Source organism: Oratosquilla oratoria, chromosome 13, assembly GCF_046742065.1.
Source record: "Oratosquilla oratoria isolate Oo_2021 chromosome 13, ASM4674206v1, whole genome shotgun sequence".
Classification (NCBI taxonomy): Eukaryota; Metazoa; Arthropoda; class Malacostraca; order Stomatopoda; family Squillidae; genus Oratosquilla; species Oratosquilla oratoria.
Genome location: NC_134789.1, coordinates 54,905,118 through 54,925,648, shown reverse-complemented (window position 1 = coordinate 54,925,648; position 20,531 = coordinate 54,905,118). Strand labels below are relative to the sequence as shown.

The following is a 20,531-nucleotide window of genomic DNA, read 5'->3' as shown; positions in this document are numbered from 1 at the left end:
TAAACAAACAGGTAAATAGTAAATAATAATAAATTGACATATAACTAATAATAAATGAAAATCAGACAGACAAATGATAACAAAACAAAAACAAATAATATAATATAAATTATAATCATTACCTAAGTATCAAGAAGCCAATTGACAACAAAAGGAGAAGTGCCAAGTGGCACTGGAATACTTAATCATGACACCAATATGAATACAACAAAATATACCAAAAATAAGACTACCGATACCAAAGGAATTAATTATCTACAATCAAATATTTGCCCTAAACTGAAAGAATTTGTCTAGCTTCAGCCAGAGTGAATTCTTCAAATGCGCCAATTTTTTGCATATTTCCTCTCGAATTACCTGGCGTTATCTGGAAATAATTAGAACGAAGAACCAGAAACCAGTTCAACATGTAGAAAAGGTTAATCATAGCACGTCTGTTAATTCTGAATGTTAATAGCTTATGACCTCAATATGCCACAATTATTTAAGGCAGTGGTTCCCAAACTGGGGATAATTTAACCAATTTTCGGGAGTAATAGGGGGGTGACAAAATAATAATAATAATAATTGTGAAAATCAAGAAGCCAAGAATTCCTCAACTAGCTTCAAAGCATGCAACTCCATCGATCCCACTGATGTTCTCTACATCTTTGGCAGTAGGCATTAGAGATGCACAATGTTCAGATACAATAAATAAACGAAAATATCTCTAGTGTTTCAATTTAGCCAAATATATATATATATATATATATATATATGTATATATATATACACACACATATATATATATATATATATACATATACATATATATATATATATATACATACATATATATATATATACATATATATATATACATAATGTGTATATATATATATCATATACATACATATATATATATATACATATATATACATATATATATATATATATATATATATACACATATATATTAATGTTGAATACATTTTGTGAAAGGGGTAGCGTTTAATAAGGCATGTTAAATTGGGTAGCAAGCTGAAAAAGTTTGGGAACCACTGGTTTAAGGGAGGGAGACCCGATTCATAAGATAATTAATTGGTCTCTAATGAAGGTCACTAGTCCGCGTTACAAAAAACCCGAATCCCTGGTTTTTGTTTGGTCGTCTTGCGATCGATCTGTTGGTTGTTGGATATTTGCTCGCTTGTTATGCGACATTCTCTGAGGAAGAAACAATCAGTGTTCTTAGAACGCATGACGGTTATCAATTAGAACATAAGAACATAAGAATGAAGAAGACTGCAAGAGACCATAAGGCCTACACTAGGCAGCTCCGTATCCATCACCACCTGTCATCCCCATCCATAAAGTTGTCTAACTGTTTCTTAAAACAACTGATAGTTTCAGCGCTTACTACATGGTTACTAAGTCTATTCCATTCGTCGACCACCCTATTAGTAAACCAATTCTTGCCTATTTTCTTCTAAAATCTGCAAGAATTGGTTTACTAAGAGGGTGGTCGACGAATGGAATAGACTTAGGAGTGATGACATGAAATAAACATTCACTGAAGAGCCATTCTGAAGCGATAAGTTTGCGTTTTACTATCAGGAACTACCCTTTTTTTCATGGTATAGGCAACTGAGCTTTGATGCTGATTCGTTATCAATAAGCTCATTTTCAATTCCCAACAGCTACAGAACATGGTTATTTGCTCTGGCTCTTGCAGTAGTTCTATATGGGACAGAGGTTACCGTTTCGACCAAGCTCCTAGCAATCATAAATAGAGCAATTAGTCCCTTATGGATTCTGTCCAAAGACCAGACGATTCTATGCAGTGGAGGGGGCGACCTCTGGACTGAAGATGCCCTCTATTAATCGCGACCCCTTAGGCTCGTTTCATGTATCGACTTTTCGCCGTGCGCCGTCCACAACACGACGTCGTGCTATCAAATAATCATGAATGTCTATATGGACTCTTTCACACGTGGTCGTGACGTAAGCGTCAACACGACGTCGTGTCGTGGACGGTGCAAAGTCGATACGTGTGAAATGAGTCTTACAGGACCTGGCTCGTCCCTTACACCTCAAAAAAAGGAACAAAATCCATAAAGTCCGCCATCATAACGGAGTTGACGCAATGTATTCCTCTTTGAAATCTAAGCCAAACTTCTTTCCCCTTTATGACGTAATTGTGACGTCAGGTAAGGATAATCAGAGAAGGTTAGATCTCAAATGTGGCAGACTGATAGACATCCAACGCGATAGGCCTATAAGCTTCAGTCTAGCTTATTAGGCCTACTACCGACATGATTTCACGTATGGAAATCCTATTTGCATAATTCCAAGAATTGTAGGCCTGTGGAGTCTGTTTCAAGTGTGATAGGCCTATAAATATTTAGTTTAAAATGTGTAGAAAATTAATTTGCTACTGCAAATGAACGTAATGATTCTTATATTAAACGGTGTGGGTTCAACGTTAGATATAAACAGAAAAATTAAAAGAATAGAAATACATTAAAAAAATAGTATATTCAAAATGTTAGAATGAAGAAATGAAAAGGTTAAAGATTTAGAACTGAAGTAATACTGGAAAGTTATTTTTCTTTAATAAGAATTAAGATATAGTAAGGACTCACCTGTGTGATTTTGTTGCCCATTATGTCAAAATCCTTTTCTTTTTCTGGTCTGTAGCCGCCTCAATCCTGGGTCATCAGTCACGTAGGTCAACTTTGAGAGAAAAAAAAACACTTTTTTCAAATTCCTTTTTTTCCTCACTCAAATCAAAATGTGGAGACTAAACACAAAAAAATAGACTTTTTTTTTTATCACATAATGCAACAGTGCTTCATCATACCTGAGCTTTTTAACGACAACGACACCGAAAAGAAATACAGTTCGACACACCTTTGTGACTGACCAGACGACGCGTTACCAGAAACCACCAGAAAACGAGACCCAACATCCAGTCGAATTAAGTAACGCTTGTGTCAGCGCGAGTATTCGCTTGCGTGTATGTGTGTGCGCGCGCGCGGCGTGAGCTCGGAGTAAAGAACGTGGAGTAGTTTCCGTGAGCGGGCGCACCAGAGTTCGTACCGCAGTGGAAGTCGACGCGATTCTGAGACGAACTCAGGACTCTCCTCCCAGCCCCTCTCTCTTTCGGAGGAAGCGCTTGCTCGTTCCAGCGGCGGTGGCCTTGCCGCCAAGTGGAATGCGCCAGGAAATCAGTCCTTTCTCCTCTTCAAGGTCCATCTCAAAGACCTCGATTATTAGGGTTACCTGCAGGCGAGAGAGCGGCCTGGCTTCGGGAGGGGAGGACGAGGGAGGGGCGGATGGGATTGTTTGCGTCGCGACAGTCATGTGTCCGTATTACCTAACCAAGAGTCTCCGTATGAGATGTTATCTGGGTCTATCGTTTGCTCCAACTAGTACCACGCCAGATCTACATCAACCTTAAAGACTCTTACATGACGTTGGCAGAATTGGCAAAAGCAAGCAGGCAACTGCGCGAAAAAAAAAGCAAGTGTTAACAGAAACGACCAAACTTCAGGCCTTTGCTTGGAGGAAGCCCTCGAGTGATCTTAGTGTCAGGATAGTAGTTTTAATAGAAAGACCCTCTGTCCCCTACAGAAAAGAGGCGGTGAATGCCAGTCACTTTTTTGTCCAGACTCAAAGATGAAATCAGGTCATGACCGGTCGAAACTCTTTTCCGGTCAGGCATCTTTTTGTAAACGAAAAGAAGAACACCTCTTGTACCTAAAGTTTGACGACAACCTGCGTTATCTTTATCCAGCGACAGATGGAGCGTTAGTCGATTGCTGCATGGCCACAATGTTATTAATGTGTTCGACAATCAGTTCAATATTGAAATATTGCAGGAATAACAGAAATCTCTTGCAGCGTTACCTGTAAACAGACAAAAGAGTAACATTACTGGAGGCATCCAAACCTGACCAGGGAATTACCATAGACATGCAAAGGCATATTTCGTTAATGCTGTTTACAATTTTGTTTTTGGAAGTAACTTTGATTATAGGAGAACCACTCTATACTGATATACCAAATAATAACAGAAGATGTACTTGCGTAAGTCTGATATACCATTAGACACATAGGGCATACACACACTCGCGTGCGTGCGCTGCACATTATAATCAAATATTGTATCATATATTATAATAATAATGTTATATATATATATATATATATATATATATATATATATATATATATATATATATATAGTAGTATCTTTTCAACCACAATTCACTTTTAATCCCATGCCATCGCAGTCGAGACCGAGAAGCTCTAAGGAGTCATAGGTATATTGGAAATTGAAACGTTGTCGAGCCGATGACTCGAACTCAGCTCGAACGTGACAAAGTGTCAGTGACTAAACCCATCACGCTATCAAGTTAGTATGTTCAAGTAATCAAGCTTTGTCTCACTACCAATCCCATAATGGCGATCTTATGAGACAGTTGGATGGTTTCCGGGCTGAAAGAGGCTTAATCCATCGAAATCCTACTCAGACCAAGGTCCACCTACCCTCAGCTGAATAAAATAGCTGACCGCAGCAAAATATGAAATAGTTTATTCTTTACAAGGAAGATGACAATCTCACGGACAAAAAATAAATAAATAAATAAAATAAATAAATATATAGAAATTTACTTTGTCCACTGAAAAAGAACACAAAAGGTGGCTCTAACTCCTTCAAAGGGCATAGGGTTGAATTAAACGAGTTTCCGACATCAAGAATAATGCCTTAGGGCAGGGATCGGCAACCCAAAATGTTGAAAGAGCCATATTGGACCAAAAAACAAAAAACAAATATGTCTGGAGCCGCAAAAAATTAAAAGCCTTATATAAGCCTTATAATGAAGGCAACACATGCTGTATGTATCTATATTAGCTATATTAGCCTACTATCAAAATGACTAAGTTGGCTACAAATACATAATGAGCCTTCATGATTAAATGTTTATTTTCCCTGCAGCGCATCCTGTAGGGAATGACGCACCACGTGACTACTCTGTTGTACGATGCCGCCTCAAGTTTAACTTCATTACAATATATATGAATTATATTTCATTGCTTTGATGAAATTAAAGAAATACAATAAAGAAATCCGATTTTTTATGTTATTTTTGAAAAAGCTCCAGGGAGCCACTAGGGCAGCGCTAAAGAGCCGCATGCGGCTCTAGAGCCGCGGGTTGCCGACCCCCGCCTTAAGGCCTACACTTGCAACTGTGCATTTGGCAACCTCCCGCACACGTGTCACACGAAACACTCCTCGTCAGTGTTGCAGGTAAAGACGCATTGCACAAACGAGATAATAAGACCTTTTACAAGTAACCTGGCCAAGGTGTCGGATGCAATCGACCGCAAGTGTAGTAACCAACCGCTCACTGGTGTTGCAAACAAGAGCGCACGTACGCACGTACGCACACACACACACACACACACACACACACACACACACATAAACACACACACACACACACACACATCTATGAGAAATACTCAACCTCCTCCTCCTCCTCCCTCTACTTACCTCTCTCCTCCTGCTCTTCCTGCCTCTTTCTGTCTTAACATTTTCCTTATTGACTTCCTCCTCGTCTTCCTCTTCTTTTTAACTATTTCTCGTCCTCCCTCTCATCCCCTCCTCTTCCTTGTCCTCCTCCTCCTCTCCATCGTCATCATCTTTCCCATCCTCCTCCTTATCCTCTACTTTCTCTTTTTCTTCTTCCTCATCCTTTCCTTCCCGTCTTCATCCTTGTCCTCATCCTCCTTCTCGTTTTTTAATACATACATACATACATACATACATTACATACATTCATTACATACATACATACGCACACACACACACACATATATGTATGTATGGATATATGTGTATATGTTGATAAATCACAGAGCTAGCACGTGATAAAAAAACACGAAATTCCCAAGAGTTTTCCTGTAATTTACATCTTCAGGCAAGAGTACAGAAACAAGAGTAGTACAAAGTAGCATAAGTAGCTATATATAACTAGGAAAGGTCACAAAACAAATTAGAAAGGTACAAAGTATAAAATTAAGAAAGGTAACAAAATAAATCACTAGAGGAGGTCCCTAGCGGAAATGAAAAGGAACGGTCACGGAGCATAATTAAATTGAAAAGTCATAATTCGTGTATCATATAAGAGCGTCACAAAAATTTATAACAATGATGTTTGGTGGGAATTTACAACCTGTTTACAAATATTACCAATAATGAAACTTCAACTTATAAATATATATGTATACATGTATGCATATATACATTTAAACACGTGTGTGTGTGTGTGTGTGTGTGTGTGTGTGTGTGTGTGTGTGTGTGTGTGTGTGTGTGTGTGTGTGTGTGTAAGTGTGTGTGTGTGCGCGCGTTCGAACACATGCGAATGAATGCGTATGCATAGGACGTATGCGTGTGCGTACGTGTGTGCGTGAGTATTTACATAAAACCCATTGTTATTTGTCCTCATGCCCACACCCACGAGGGATTGAAACGTGAAAGCCGGCCCAACCTAACACCGGACATGGCTAAGAAAGAGCCCCACTGGTATTCCTGATGGCGAGGAGGATGTGGAGGAGGATGTGGAGGGCAGGAGGAGGACCTGGGCGTTCAAGGACGAGAAAGCGCAGCGAGTGGATTGACCCTTGGCATCGTTAGTCGAGGACAACAGGAAATGAAGAACAACGTAACCCAACTAGAGGATATATAACCGGAAAGACAAAAAAGGAGACACGAGGTTGGAGTAGACGACAGTGGACATCTTTTGTGTCTGTCTATTACGTAGACAGACACAAAGAACGGGGAAGTTCTAACGCGGGTGACACAACAAACGGGCAGGTGACAGACCTCAATTAACAGCCGTACTGACGGGCGAGGTGACGTGTGATTGGCCAAAGGACAGACAGGAGCTGGGACAGGTGGAGCAAAATGACAGAAATTTCTTTGTCCTACTCAAAAAGCCAAGACACTCGATTCCAAGAACAAAACAAGAGACGTAAAAGCAGCGATACACGACAGATAGAGCGAAACACATCATGTAATGAACATGAAGCTATGAAAGAGTTGGGAAGGAGAGAGAGAGAGAGAGAGAGAGAGAGAGAGAGAGAGAGAGAGAGAGAGAGAGAGAGAGAGAGAGAGAGAGAGAGAGAGAGAGAGAGAGAGAGAGAGAGGGAAAAGAGAGGCTGGAAAAGGTTCTGAACCACAAGACTGCGGGGCAAGGATGCGACCGGGGCAAAGAAAGTTGTAGATGGGAGACCTAGGGGTGAAAAAAAAGGGAGGAAGGCGAGGCCACAAAAAATCGATGTAGGGACGAGAAAGTACGCCTGAGGCTCAAAGGTTAGGACGGAAGGAGTGGTGAGGGGCAAGGAAGCCGTTGGAGTGAGGCGCGAATAGCGACATGACGTCACGAGTAATACAAAGGTGGTGGGTAGGGGAACACAAGTAGTCAAAAATACAGGACATGGAAGCTAGTGATGTTTCTTCCTGGATATATTGACCCAGAGGAAAGAAATACAAGAACCAGGAGAAACTATTTAGGTTGAAATAGACGATTTGAAATTTTATATCTTTGCTTGGGTTTACCCAATGTCTACAGTTACACATTTCTCTATAGACTTTCCTTGATTTTTTTTTTGCACAAATAGGACAGAACCATCCATGGAGAGATACCTGGTTTGTCTTGTGAAAAAATATTTAAGAGAGATCTTTACTAGACTTCTTCTTACGAGAACATAAGCAAACACTTCCAGAACAGATACTTAAAGCATCACGAGATCCATTGACTCAACATTAGATACCTATATTTAGTACCCTCGGTGCCCCAAAATTAAAATATTCTGATCAACTAATGAATGCCTCACTAATATTTGACGTCGACTTCTGATAATTTAAATTTCTTGAACTACCACAATGTAGATTCTTCGGGTGTTGCCTCCTTCGCGATCCGGCAAACAGAAAGCGATGTTGACATGCAGAGAGAAGATATTAACGACCTTAAATTTTTTCAGCCTGCAAATCCTTCGCAAATTCAGTCACGATTCCTGTCACTTACGTTTATTCGTTTTTTGTTTTTTTTTGTTTTTTTTTTTATCGTTTGTCACAGCTCTATCTGCAAGCTTCGCCCACAATTTTGCTGATGCGCTTTTCGGGTGACAAGTCTCATATGACCATTGTTCCCGGATCCTTCAACTCTTTTGCTTTCGTAATTGTTTAATTTCCATTAAGTAATAATATGTGTGTGTGTGTGTGTAATTCAGCATTGTCTTGGATCATGTGTTGGACTCGTGATCCCTGGAAGAGAGCTCAGGGATCATATATGACCGATCTATGGGTAATGCTGTGACCTCACACGCACACACACACCCAACTCCCCGCCCACGAGAGTTGTAGTAACGACTCGCAGCGCAGCGATACTGAAATAATTTCACCCCTGGGCGGGATTCGAACTCGGACCGCCGTAGTGGCGGCCGCGATCTCTACCTCTGTGTGTGTGTGTGTGTGTGTGTGTGTGTGTGTGTGTGTGTGTGTGTGTGTGTGTGTGTGTATTCACTTGGTCTTTGGATCACGTGTTGGACTCGTGATCGACAGCTATTTCCCTCCTGGAAGAGAGCTCAGAGCTCGTTGGTCCGATCTATGGGTAATGCTATGACCTTGCACACACACACACCCCCAACTCCCCGCCCACGAGAGTCAGAGTAACGACCCGAGGCACAGCGATACCGAAATAATTTCGGCCCTGGGCAGGATTCGAACTGGGTACTGGGAGCACTTCTACTTCCCAGTTCAGCGCTCTACCAACTGTGCCACCGAGTCGGTGTGTGTGTGTGTGTGTGTGTGTGTGTGTGTGCGTGTATTGTGTGTGCACGCACACAAGCAAGCAATTTAGATTTGTACATGTACATATTAGTCATACTTCCTGACACCATTTTGGACTTGGCTCACTGAAAGATGTTAAATGGATTCTTTGTTAAGCTGCATTGAAATCACTACATTTGACATACGTAACAATAAGTTGGGAAATTAAAAAAAAAAAAAAATCGCGGATGCCAGAAGCACTCACTATGATTAAATCTGAAAATCCTTTTATTTCCGAATATTGGGAGTTTCCGATTTGTAGATATCCTCAATAGAGAGAACTGTCTGTAGCCACGAACTTACATTATTCATCTTAGATTCTTTAACAATTGGTATATTGGCCTACCTTCGTTTTGAATTGCGAAGATCTTCCCTATGCTGATTAAAGCAACTTGGCGACAACCAATTATAGAAAATCACAACTGCTTGAGATTAAGATGTGATATAATCTATTTAAAATTTAATAGTTTCCGTTCCGAGTAGCAGCTCTCTACTGAAGAGAATCTCATAGTGACAGGAAGGTCTATAGAGGGCTTCAAAACGGGCAAAGGCTGATACTGTGGCTGGATGTTGAGACCTCATAACCCTTCGTCTAGCTTCTAGCACGCGGCCCCTTCGCCCCGAGGTCTCAGATTCCTGAAGACTCTACTATAAGGAATTGGTGCTGGATGCTTTTGATAATGCTCATGTCTCACATCTTTCGAAGTGGAAAAGAACATCTCACCAACATTCTCAGCTCCAAATGCTATGGAGGCACAAACGTGGAGAGAGATTACGAATGCAGTTTCTATTTGTAAAGAAAGATGAGACAAAGAGAGGAGGTGCATCAATGAAAGTGACGAGTGTTAAAAAGAAGAAGACGAAGAAGAAGAAAAGGGCAAACTTTCGACGTTGGCAGAGTTCCTTAGGCTCTGAAAAGAAACACCGACAGATGGGCGAGTGGGAGGTGGGGGGGGGGTGGATTGTGGGGGGATGGAGGATGGGGGAGGGTGCTTTTTTTTTTTTTTTTTTTTTTTTTTTTGCCGGGTGATGGAGAAAGGGCCCGATTGTAGTGTTGACACAAGCCCCTGCCCCACCCCCCAACCCTCTACCACCCCCACCCTCTACCACCCCAACAACGAGAGAACTAAGAATCCTGTGACCCAAGAGGTATAAACGGTGACCAGGAAATTCAAGTTCGAAATTCTGAGTGTCATGTCTTTTAGGTTGTTGGGGTCATCGTGAATGTAGTACAACCGTTTCTTATTCGTCCTATTTTCCTCGTTCTTCATGGTTGAATCTCAACTGACATTCAGATAAGCTGGGTCAAGCTGCTGAGCTTGAAAATCTCTCCCTCCACCCCTCCCCTTTCCTCTCTCCTGGATGTATTATGCCTTTTCATACCATGCGATGATAAGATCTACGATATGTTAACTGTTTCAATAGTTGTAATCGCGATAGATGAGACAGGAAAAGTGTCGTCACGAGATAAAGTATGTGTGACGTGACGCCAAAAGTATCCGGCTCTCTCTCTTTCTCTCTTTTTTCTACCTCTTTCTCTACCTCTCTCTCTTACATATACACACATCACACAAAATAAATAAATAGATAAATAAATTAATAAATAGAACTAAAAATGTTTCGTAAAATAAGGTTAGGAAAACAGTAACTTTTGACGGTAAAACTGATGCAATTAAATTTGCCATAAATCTACGGATTCACAAATGTAATAAGCATGTTGGACCACCTATTGTCCTAATATAAAAATTAACATGAATTCAACTCTCTTCTATTCAAGAACCGGTTTTCATTTCATGATACTTTAGGCTCCAGACTTTAGCAGTTCTCACAGCGGAATGTTAATAAGGGTTGGGAAACAAAGGATAAAACAAATATAAGATAAAAATAACGAAAAAGAAAAAATCAGAATAAGAGTGTATAAATTTTTCCTTATTTTCAAGGTTATATTTCTGCCAGCCAGATTGCCAAACACTATAGTAAAAATACGGGGAATTTTACAGTTTACGATAAATGGAGGAAAAGAGACGGGGTTTTCACGAACAAATGTCCTTCCCTGTATGATACCATCAGGTTAAATAGACATCTATGCACTCCATTGACTGATAATATCAAAGCCTATGACTAAGTTGACTGGTCTCCCCCTCCTTCTGGGAACAAAGTTACCTACAGAATATCTTCCCTGAGTAATATTGTATGAGAAATTCGCTAGTGAACAGCGACATCAGGAGTGAACAGCTACATCAGGAGCCTCTTGGCGTCAGAGCGGTAAGTTCGAGTCCTATGCGCGACGGCCACAAAAATGATCTATCTCATTCCCTGAGTAAGTTATGAATTAGGTTGATGTTCGTGGCCGGATTCTTGAAGGCCGCGGTTCTTCTGCAAAAGAAACCAGACAACAGATCGAGCAGTCCAAGATGCTGTCGTCCTCAGGAGGGCTCTCCGCTCTTACGGAGTGTTGGTGGCACTGCACTGAGTACAGTGCCATGCGGGAATGCCTTTTGGTGAGAGACAAGAGAAAAGGATTGAGGGCCTCGAGTCAGTATATGGTAAAGTCCCTCGGTCATACAGGACAGGGAGCCGAGGAAGACGAGGGGACGAGAAAGGTGGTAATTAGCGATGGTTCCTTACAGTCACGACCATAAGTTTTGACATACCCAGAAATGTTCATGACACGATATTCATATTCTTTGTCCGATTTTTTTTTTATTCAAGAAAATGACCTAACTGTATGCTAAATACTACCTAGGAAAATATATCACGTACTAAAAAAAAATCATATTGACGTTGTGAGAATGTAATGCAGGTAAAAATTATTTTGCTCATGACTGTACGATACATGGGGACTACAACGTTCAACTCGATTTAGTGTTGTACCTTGAATGTAACACAAAATCAGTAAATAGTCAGGAGACATTTGGAAACCGTAGATACACAAACTAAAAAAGTAATTTTATTTTAATTACGATAATAGAATTATGATTCCAAACAGGAACGAGAGAATTCATTTAGATTACGAGGCAATACAAGGCTACCACACACATTTAAAGCTTTCTCCTCCATGTTCTCTTTCTTCTTCTCTTCCTCCTTCACCTTTGCATTATTCTTCTCCCATTTTTACCCACTGTTCCTCCCCATTCACTCCTGCCCCTTTTCGTCCTCTTCCTCCTCCTCTTCCTCATGGGCTTCCCATTACTTCTCTACTTTTTCTTTCTCATTTCCTTCTCTTCAACCTCCTCCTTCCCTTTCTCTCCCTTTTCCTCCATTCCTCCCTTTCCCTCCTCCCCCTAATGTTTTCATGATTTACCTATAATCTGTTCTCTTAAATGTACGTACATACATACATACATATACCAAAGGCATTTTCCCTCCTTACACGGGGAGGTAGCCAAAAAGAAAAAGGCACAGAAACCACTCCCACCCACTCCATCCCCTACATACTCCACTCCCCTCCACCCTCCTCCCTCCCTCTCATCTTGGCACCTCCTGGATGACGGGTCATCCCTGCATCCTGTCCACTGCCCTGGGTCAGAAGCAGTGTTGCAAGACACAGCACATCCACAGCAAGGCCGCTTCATTAATTCGGCGACCCTCACTCTCCATCCCCTCATGAAGAAAAGGAGAAGACGGGGAGAAATCCCTTCGGGCTCTACTATTGTTTATTTGTTTATTGTTAGTCATATAAGACGACAAAGCTGAGACAACGTTGCTACGCTTAGCAAAATAGAATCTAAAGCTGCTGACCAAAACAGTAAATTTGAACAATCAACATATCGCCACAAATAGAGAAAAGGAACAAAAGAAAACCTTTAACAAAGAAATACGTAAAAGGAAATACATCGATAACAGAATAATTAGTTATCAAATAAACAACGACCAGAATCATCATCAAGAAAGTGTAAAGAGAGAGAGGAACACATTGACGGGTCCAGAAAACTGACTTTAGTGAATATACGGTACAGGTTACATAATGCAAACAAAAATATTAAACAAAATGCAATGGAACGAAGACACACCAGAATCAGACAGACGCCAGAGGCAACAGCAAGGCGTATTCAAGCCGTAATTACTGTTGTTGACAAACCAGGAAGTGGAAGCTGTGACATGCAACTAACGCCACTGTTTCCGAGTTCAATAAATAAATAAACAAATGAATGTATAATCCATAAATATATAAAACATAAATGAACAATAGATAAATGAACATATATAAATGAATAATAGACAAATGAATGTATAGTTTATAGATGAATATATAATACATAAATGAACAACAGATAAATGAATATAATACATAAATGAATAATAGACAAATGAATGTATAGTTCATAAATGAATATGTAATACATAAATGAACAATAGATAAATGAATATAATATATAAATGAATAATAGACAAATGAATGAATAATTCATAAATGAATATATAATACATAAATGAACAATAGACAAATGAATATAATATATAAACGAATAATAGACAAATGAATGTATAATTCATAAATGAATATATAGTACATAAATGAACAATACATGAATAAATGTATAATATATAGATGAATAATAGACAAATGAATGTATGATTCATAAATGAATATATAATACATATATGAACAATAGATAAATGAATATATAATATATAAATGAATAGACGACAAATGAATGTATAATATACAAATGAATAATAGACAAATAAATCGATAAATACGTAAATAAATTTATAAATATGAATGGTAAATAAACAGATGAATAAATAAATTAGATGACAAACAAATAGATAGATGAAATAAACGAATAAGAAATATATAGATTAATAAATAGACTGAGAAATAAAAGTAGTAATACAAAAACGAAATGAAAGAAATACAAGCACATTATTAGAGAATAGATCAGTAAAGACTGACAAACGTACATATAAACAGAAAAAGAGAAACAAACACACAATAAAGATAAATAGAATAAATAGATGAATATCATGTTAGTTAACAGTAAATAATTAGACGAATGAACGATTAAATATAAACAAATTAACAAATGTACAAGCAGAAATAAATGAATAGAATAAGAAATATAGATATACATGTGGTTAGAATTCAGTCACTAAAATAAATCTGGGAAGATATATGATATGTGCATTTATTTGTTTATTTTATCATTTATATTATTATATTCTATTTATTTATTTATCTATTTATCATTTTTTTCTTTTCTTTTTTTTTTTTGCATCCGACCTAGTAATAGACCAAAAGGTATCCTGTCGGCATAATCTGCCTTTGTAATCCTTTGTAATAAATAGTTACTTAATTGGATAGATAGAATAACAAAATTTGATAAAAAATATATAAATGAGAAAATGAGTGAATAGATAATGTCTTAAAGGTCGATTTCCACGATTCGTCATGTCAGCGTCTTATCTATTTGTTTATTCAAGCCTCAATCAAAGGAAAAAGGATGTACACATCCCTCTCAACAAAGACGAAGCTTTTCTACACGTGAAAATACCTCGTCATTCATCCACACGACCCATAGCCGGCGTACCCGACGCCCTTCCCGTATCCCTAAAAAGTCGCCATGAAAGGACGACAGACACGGTGTCCGGAATCAGGTCACCTTAATAGCGTACCCGGGTCACGCAGCTCTCGCCCCCCGGCACACCACGCGGACCGGCCGCTGCCGCTTCCCGTTCTTCGTGGTACGCCGGGAGCCAAGCAACACAGTTCCCCAAACTAAGTCTCAGCACAATGGAATTGTAGTTGAACTCGGGTGTGTAGTGTGTGTGTGTTATTCACTATGGTCTTGGGTCACGTGTTGGACTCGTGATCGACTGATGAGAGCTCAGATCTCATATACTGTATACTGTGTGTGTGTGTGTGTGTGTGTGTGTGTGTGTGTGTGTGTGTGTGTGTGTGTGTGTGTGTGTGTGTGTGTGTGTGTGTGTGTGTGTGTGTGTGTGTGTGTGTATTCACTTTTCACTTGGTCTTTTTGGATCACGTGTTCGACTCGTGATCGACAGCTATTTCCCTCCTGGAAGAGAGCTCAGACCTCATATATATATATATATATATATATATATATATATATATACACATATATATATGTATATATATATATATATATATAACGCGTATATATATATATATATATATATATATATATATATCAAGGACTACTAATAGTAGTAATAGTAGTCCTTGATATATTACAAAGGATTATAAAGGCGGAGCATGCCGACAGGAGACCTTTTGGTCCTTATCTAGGTCGGATGTGAAAAACAAATCATATTAATAATAAAATAATGAATAAAAACTATAATAATGTAAATAACAAATAAAATACATAAATAAATGCATAGGTATAGTTAAATAATAAACAAACAGGTCTTGGATCACGTGTTGGACTCGTGATTGACATATAACTATTCGGAATAAAAATCAGACAGACAAATGATAAAACAAAAACAAATAATATAAGATAAATTATAAATTAATATAAGATAAATTATAAATAATATAAGATAAATTATATATATATATATATATATATACACATATATATATATATATATATATACATATATATATACATATATATATATATATATATGTGTGTGTGTGTGTGTGTGTGTGTGTGTGTGTGTGTGTGTGTGTGTGTGTGTGTGTGTGTGTGTGTGTGTGTGTGTGTGTGTGTGTGTGTGTGTGTGTACGGGTGTGTGGGTGTGCGCTTTTCGTGAACGTTAACATAATAATATTAAATATGACACAGACATACACGAGAACAAAAGAGTGAGACATAATGAGAAAAAATACCACTCGGGAGAGAAGATAATGAGAAAAATAATTATGTGCATTTCTTGTGTCATATTTGCTGATATGGGACAAAGCAGTCAGAAACCACTGTTGGAATCCACATCACCGCGCAGTTGAGGGGGGGGAATGCCAGACACAATCTCCTATTCATGATTCATAAAATAAAATAAATAAAACAAAATAAAATTAAATTAAATATTAAAATAGAATAAAAAATTAAATATTCTGACTATCGTCAGACGATTTTATTCATCCGGGGGAAATTCCCCTAAGGAGTGACGTCACAAATTGTTAGAGGAGTGACGTCACAAATTGTTAGAGCCAGTGGCATTGCTCGTTACAAGTGTAAACAAAGAAATGAGCTCGGTCATCAATGACCAAACACTACACAATTTACTGGAATTAAATTACTGACCCACTCAGAACTCCTCTTCACATCCCATCCCACCCCATGGCCACAGATCCATGTCGACCAAGAGCTGTCGTGATTTTTTTCTTTTCACACCACTCACACGGAATTTTAGTTCACACACGCTATGTGCGGAAGTGGGGACGGTATTCACAATAGCCAGCCAATCTCCCCGCAGGGAAATATTTCCACGACGATTGCAAAATTCAAAGGCTACGTTTATTCCGCTTCGTGATCCCAGTTTCAAAACAGCGGTTTCAAGCTAAAAATTACCAGCTGCTACCAGCTGAGTGACGTCATTCGTCTAGCAGTGTGTTTGACATCAAGTTGTTATAGTTGACGTTTAAGTGAAACGTTTTCAAATTCAAACTGCTTAGACGTTACAAAATAACGGATTCTTTTCACACGTTCTCATATTCTTCAGTCTGTGTTGGGTATTTAGAACGCATGTCTCAATTTTTGTAAAGATTCATCAAAGTATTTTTCAAATTTTCATTTTATAACATTGGGTCGTCTTTTAAAAGTATGAATAATTAATGAATAGGCACCCAGTGCGCATGGTAAGTTGCCAAGTGTCGCTACTCCACAGGAGAAAGTGTCGAAGGCGTCACTTCCCAAACCGTGGCATGGTTGTGTTCTCCAAACGTGATTCCTCTGAGTTATGAGTCACACAAAACTAAGTTAACGTAATTCACGTAATTCGCGTAATTCACGTGATCCAGCCTTTCACAAAGAGAGACAATAACGACTTGCTTACAACACTGTTACCCAACCTTCAGCGGAGGCATACAATAGCAACAAGCACTCACGTCATCGACCTTCCCCAGAACATGAACGGAGAACTCAGCGTTAACAGTCCAGTCCACTGCAGAACCATTCTATCGCCTGATGGGACGGTACAGTCCTTGTGGCTCACCCCGCTGGATTAACCTGGCTTGACCTGGCATTGTATGGATGCATGTACAGTATTCGCTCTTTATATATCTCGTTTTTCTTTGGGAGCAAGAATAGGAGAAGAAGAAAGAGGAGGAGGAGGAGGAGGAGGAGGAGGAGGAGGAGGAGGAAGAGGAGGAGGAGGAGGAGGAGGAGCTGCAACAGCAGGATGGGGGTAATGAGTACGAGGACGAGGAATGCGAGGACGTGGACAAGGAATGCGAGAACGAGGACTTGAAAAAATAGGAAATGAAGAGAGGAAGAACAGACAGCACTTCGACGAGGAATGCGAGGACGTGGACAAGGAATGCGAGAACGAGGACTTGAAAAAATAGGAAATGAAGAGAGGAAGAACAGACAGCACTTCGACGAGGAAGAGACCAAAAAGGAAGAAGAGACCGATAGAAACCTGACAGAGGAGAGTGGAATAGAGACGAGAAACTCAGAAAACAAGAGGGGGAAAATTGAAGAGAAAGGGAAGAGATGAGGGAAGAAAGTAAACTATGAGAAAAGAGAAAATGGGAGGATGACGAGTGGACAGGCTGACCTACCCTGTAATAAAGAGAAAGGGACGAGGGAGGGAGGTAAGAAAGGTGAGGGTTCTCCAGTAGAGGGAAGGGAAGGCGGGTTAGGCTTATGGTTATTTTTTAAGGCATATAAGAGATAAAAATTGGCTGATGAAAGCACTAATCATACCATTGACACACATCAGAATTTCCTTTTTCCATGTCTCTTCTACTCCCTTCCTCCAATCCTTTCTTCCTTTTCTCCCTTCCTTCCTCGATCCCTTGGTAACTACTTCAGCCTTCTTCCCTACATCTCCCCCCAAAATGGGGACGGACTCCAGTGTAGGCAAGTTGTTTCAGTAACGTCGTCGACTTGCTAGGTAAGAACACCTGCTTGCGCGGGATCGGTTTTTGTGGGAGGGGAAGAATGTCTGTAAGAAAATGAAAACATAGTAGTGTATAAAAGAGAGCTTTTGCCACCGGGCGATTGAGCAAGCGATTAGGGGCGGTTGGAGGTCGTGGTTCAGGAGAAATGGGCAGGGAACTCGGTCATAATGAGGATGAGACTGGGGTATAAATATTACTGGCAAATAATTGGAAGGAATGGGGAGAGATGTTAGTTATGTCAGGAAAGAAATGCGCACACATTAGAACACTCTATTTTGGAAGGTGAACTTATATGACCTTTAGAAATAACTCTCTAACATCTGTTAAAGAACAGGTATGTTGGGTATTGAATAATGATGTAGTGAAGAAGATTTTTAAACTCTATCAAAAAAATTGTAGCAATATACTATGTAAAACATAAATAACTGGTTGAGGGTGAAGAACAGTATACTGCTTACATCCTTTTGGTGTAAATTATTAATAAACTTTTCAATTCAATTCAATTCTCTCCCCCCACTCTCTTTACTCACTTACATCTTACATCCGCTGTCAGTGGGTTCAGCCTCTTCCTCCATTCTCTTTTATCTTGTAAGACTCCCTACCCTCTCAGCCCATCCAGTGGTTGTAGGTGGTGGTGTCTCTCCCATGTCTCTGCAACTGAATCCTTCCATCTTGTCCGTGGTCGGTCTTCCCCGTGGTCTCGTACCATTCGGTCTCAATTACCATCTTTTAGCCATTCTTTCATGATTCTTTCTCTCAAGGTGTCCCAGCCACCCCAGCTGCGCTGCGTCTATTTTATCTAAAATTGGAGAGGCTCCTATTTCTTTTCTAATATTCTCATTTCTGATTTTATCACTTTTTGTCTTGCCTGCAATTGTTCTTAATGTCTTCATTTCCGATACCTGCACTCTACTTCTGTCTTCTGTAGTCATCGTCCACGTCTCACAGCCATACGTCATGACAGGTGTTAGCGAAGTCTCAAAGATTATCTTCTTTACCCTTTGTGGAATGTACTGATCACGTAAGAGTGGTCTCAATGCTTGAAGTGCCCTGTTGTAGCTCCCTATTCTCTCCGTTATGTCGACATGCTTTCCTCTTTATCCTGGGAAATGGCACCCTAGGGACTTAACAAATTCCATATTTCTTATTTCCTTCCCCCCCCCTATGCTGCGACGTTTATAGGTTCTTCATTGTTTCTCGATATTACTATAATTTTGGTGTTGTCTGTATATACAAATATAGATACATATTATATATATATATATATATATATATATATATATATATATATATATATATATATATATATATATATGCAAAATAACCACAGGAGAAGGGAAACTTGTAGACAGTAAGTACTTTCGTATATTACATCTTCAGACTAAATGACAGAGATACAGAGTTGTGTTTAAATGTAAGTATCAGGTGGCAACCATAGGGGAGGGAGGGGTAGACAATACAATGTGAGAAGGGGGGATGACCTTACCTCTATCGACCCCCCTTCTCACATTGTCTTGTCTTGTCTCCCCTTCCCCCCCTCCCCCATGGTTGCCACCTGATACATTTAAACACAACTCTGTATCTCTGTCATTTAGTCTGAAGATGAAATATACGAAAGTACTTACTGTCTACAAGTTTCCCTTCTCCTGCGGTTATTTTGCATTTTTGTATCACGGTGATGTGATTAATTGCATATATATATATATATATATATATATATATATATATATATATATATATATATATATATATATATATATATATATATATATATATATATATATATATATATATATATATATCCGTCTTGATAGCTCATTGGAATAGTGACTGTTCGTTTGTGACATGCGGGATAGGTTCGAGTCCTCAGCCCAACAACGTTTCAGTTTCCTGATAATCTCGATCGTGTTCGCAAGGAACCAAAATGGAAAAGTTGTGGCTATCACGAAAATCTGTGTACTGGGGACCATTCAGTATCTGTATATAGAATCCCTATTGTGTACACACTACCATTAGCTAATCATGGCGGGGGTAGTTCGAGTATAAAATGCGCGTACATGTATGTAACTCAAGCATGCATGTACGTCCGAAATTGTATTCCAATTATCCCTTTTGATAGCTCATTGGTACACTCACTGTCCATTTGTGGCGTGTGGGCTAGGTTCGAGTCCTCAGCCCGACAACTTTTCATTTTCCGAATATGCGTCCATCAAGTTGCATATTCCTAATAGTCTCGATCGTGTTTGCAAGAAATTAAAATGGAATACACACATGTCTCAGCCACGCCCAATACCCTCGTCTTCCCTCCTCAGTGGATTAATATCATCACACACACAAACTGTTCCCTCAAATATAAGATAGGAATATGAAAGAAAATAGTTGTAGGGTGTTGAGGTGTGAAGACAGAATGAGTGGTAGGATGGTGAGTTTAAACGCCAAGAATCCGTTGAAGTTTTATTACTGACGTTTTGTCCAACTAGGACTTCTTCAGAGTCCAACGGATTCTTGGCGTTTAAACTCACCACCCTACCATTCAGTTGTAAGGTGTGTTTCTTAGCCACAAAATAAAATGCACAAATCTAAAACATAACTATTGTATGTGGACCCCTTTCGCTG

General features: G+C 39.3%; 1 protein-coding gene across 1 annotated transcript in view; it reads right to left on the bottom strand.

Annotated features, from left to right (window-relative positions):
* LOC143032435 (uncharacterized) overlaps window positions 1–20,531 on the bottom strand; it is a 198,682-nt gene that overhangs the window by 93,998 nt on the left and 84,153 nt on the right. Inside the window, exon 2 of the mRNA XM_076197212.1 lies at window positions 2,622–2,712. Coding sequence (XP_076053327.1) covers window positions 2,622–2,642 — 21 coding nt within the window. The 5' untranslated portion in view covers window positions 2,643–2,712. The remainder of the gene's footprint in view (window positions 1–2,621; window positions 2,713–20,531) is intronic.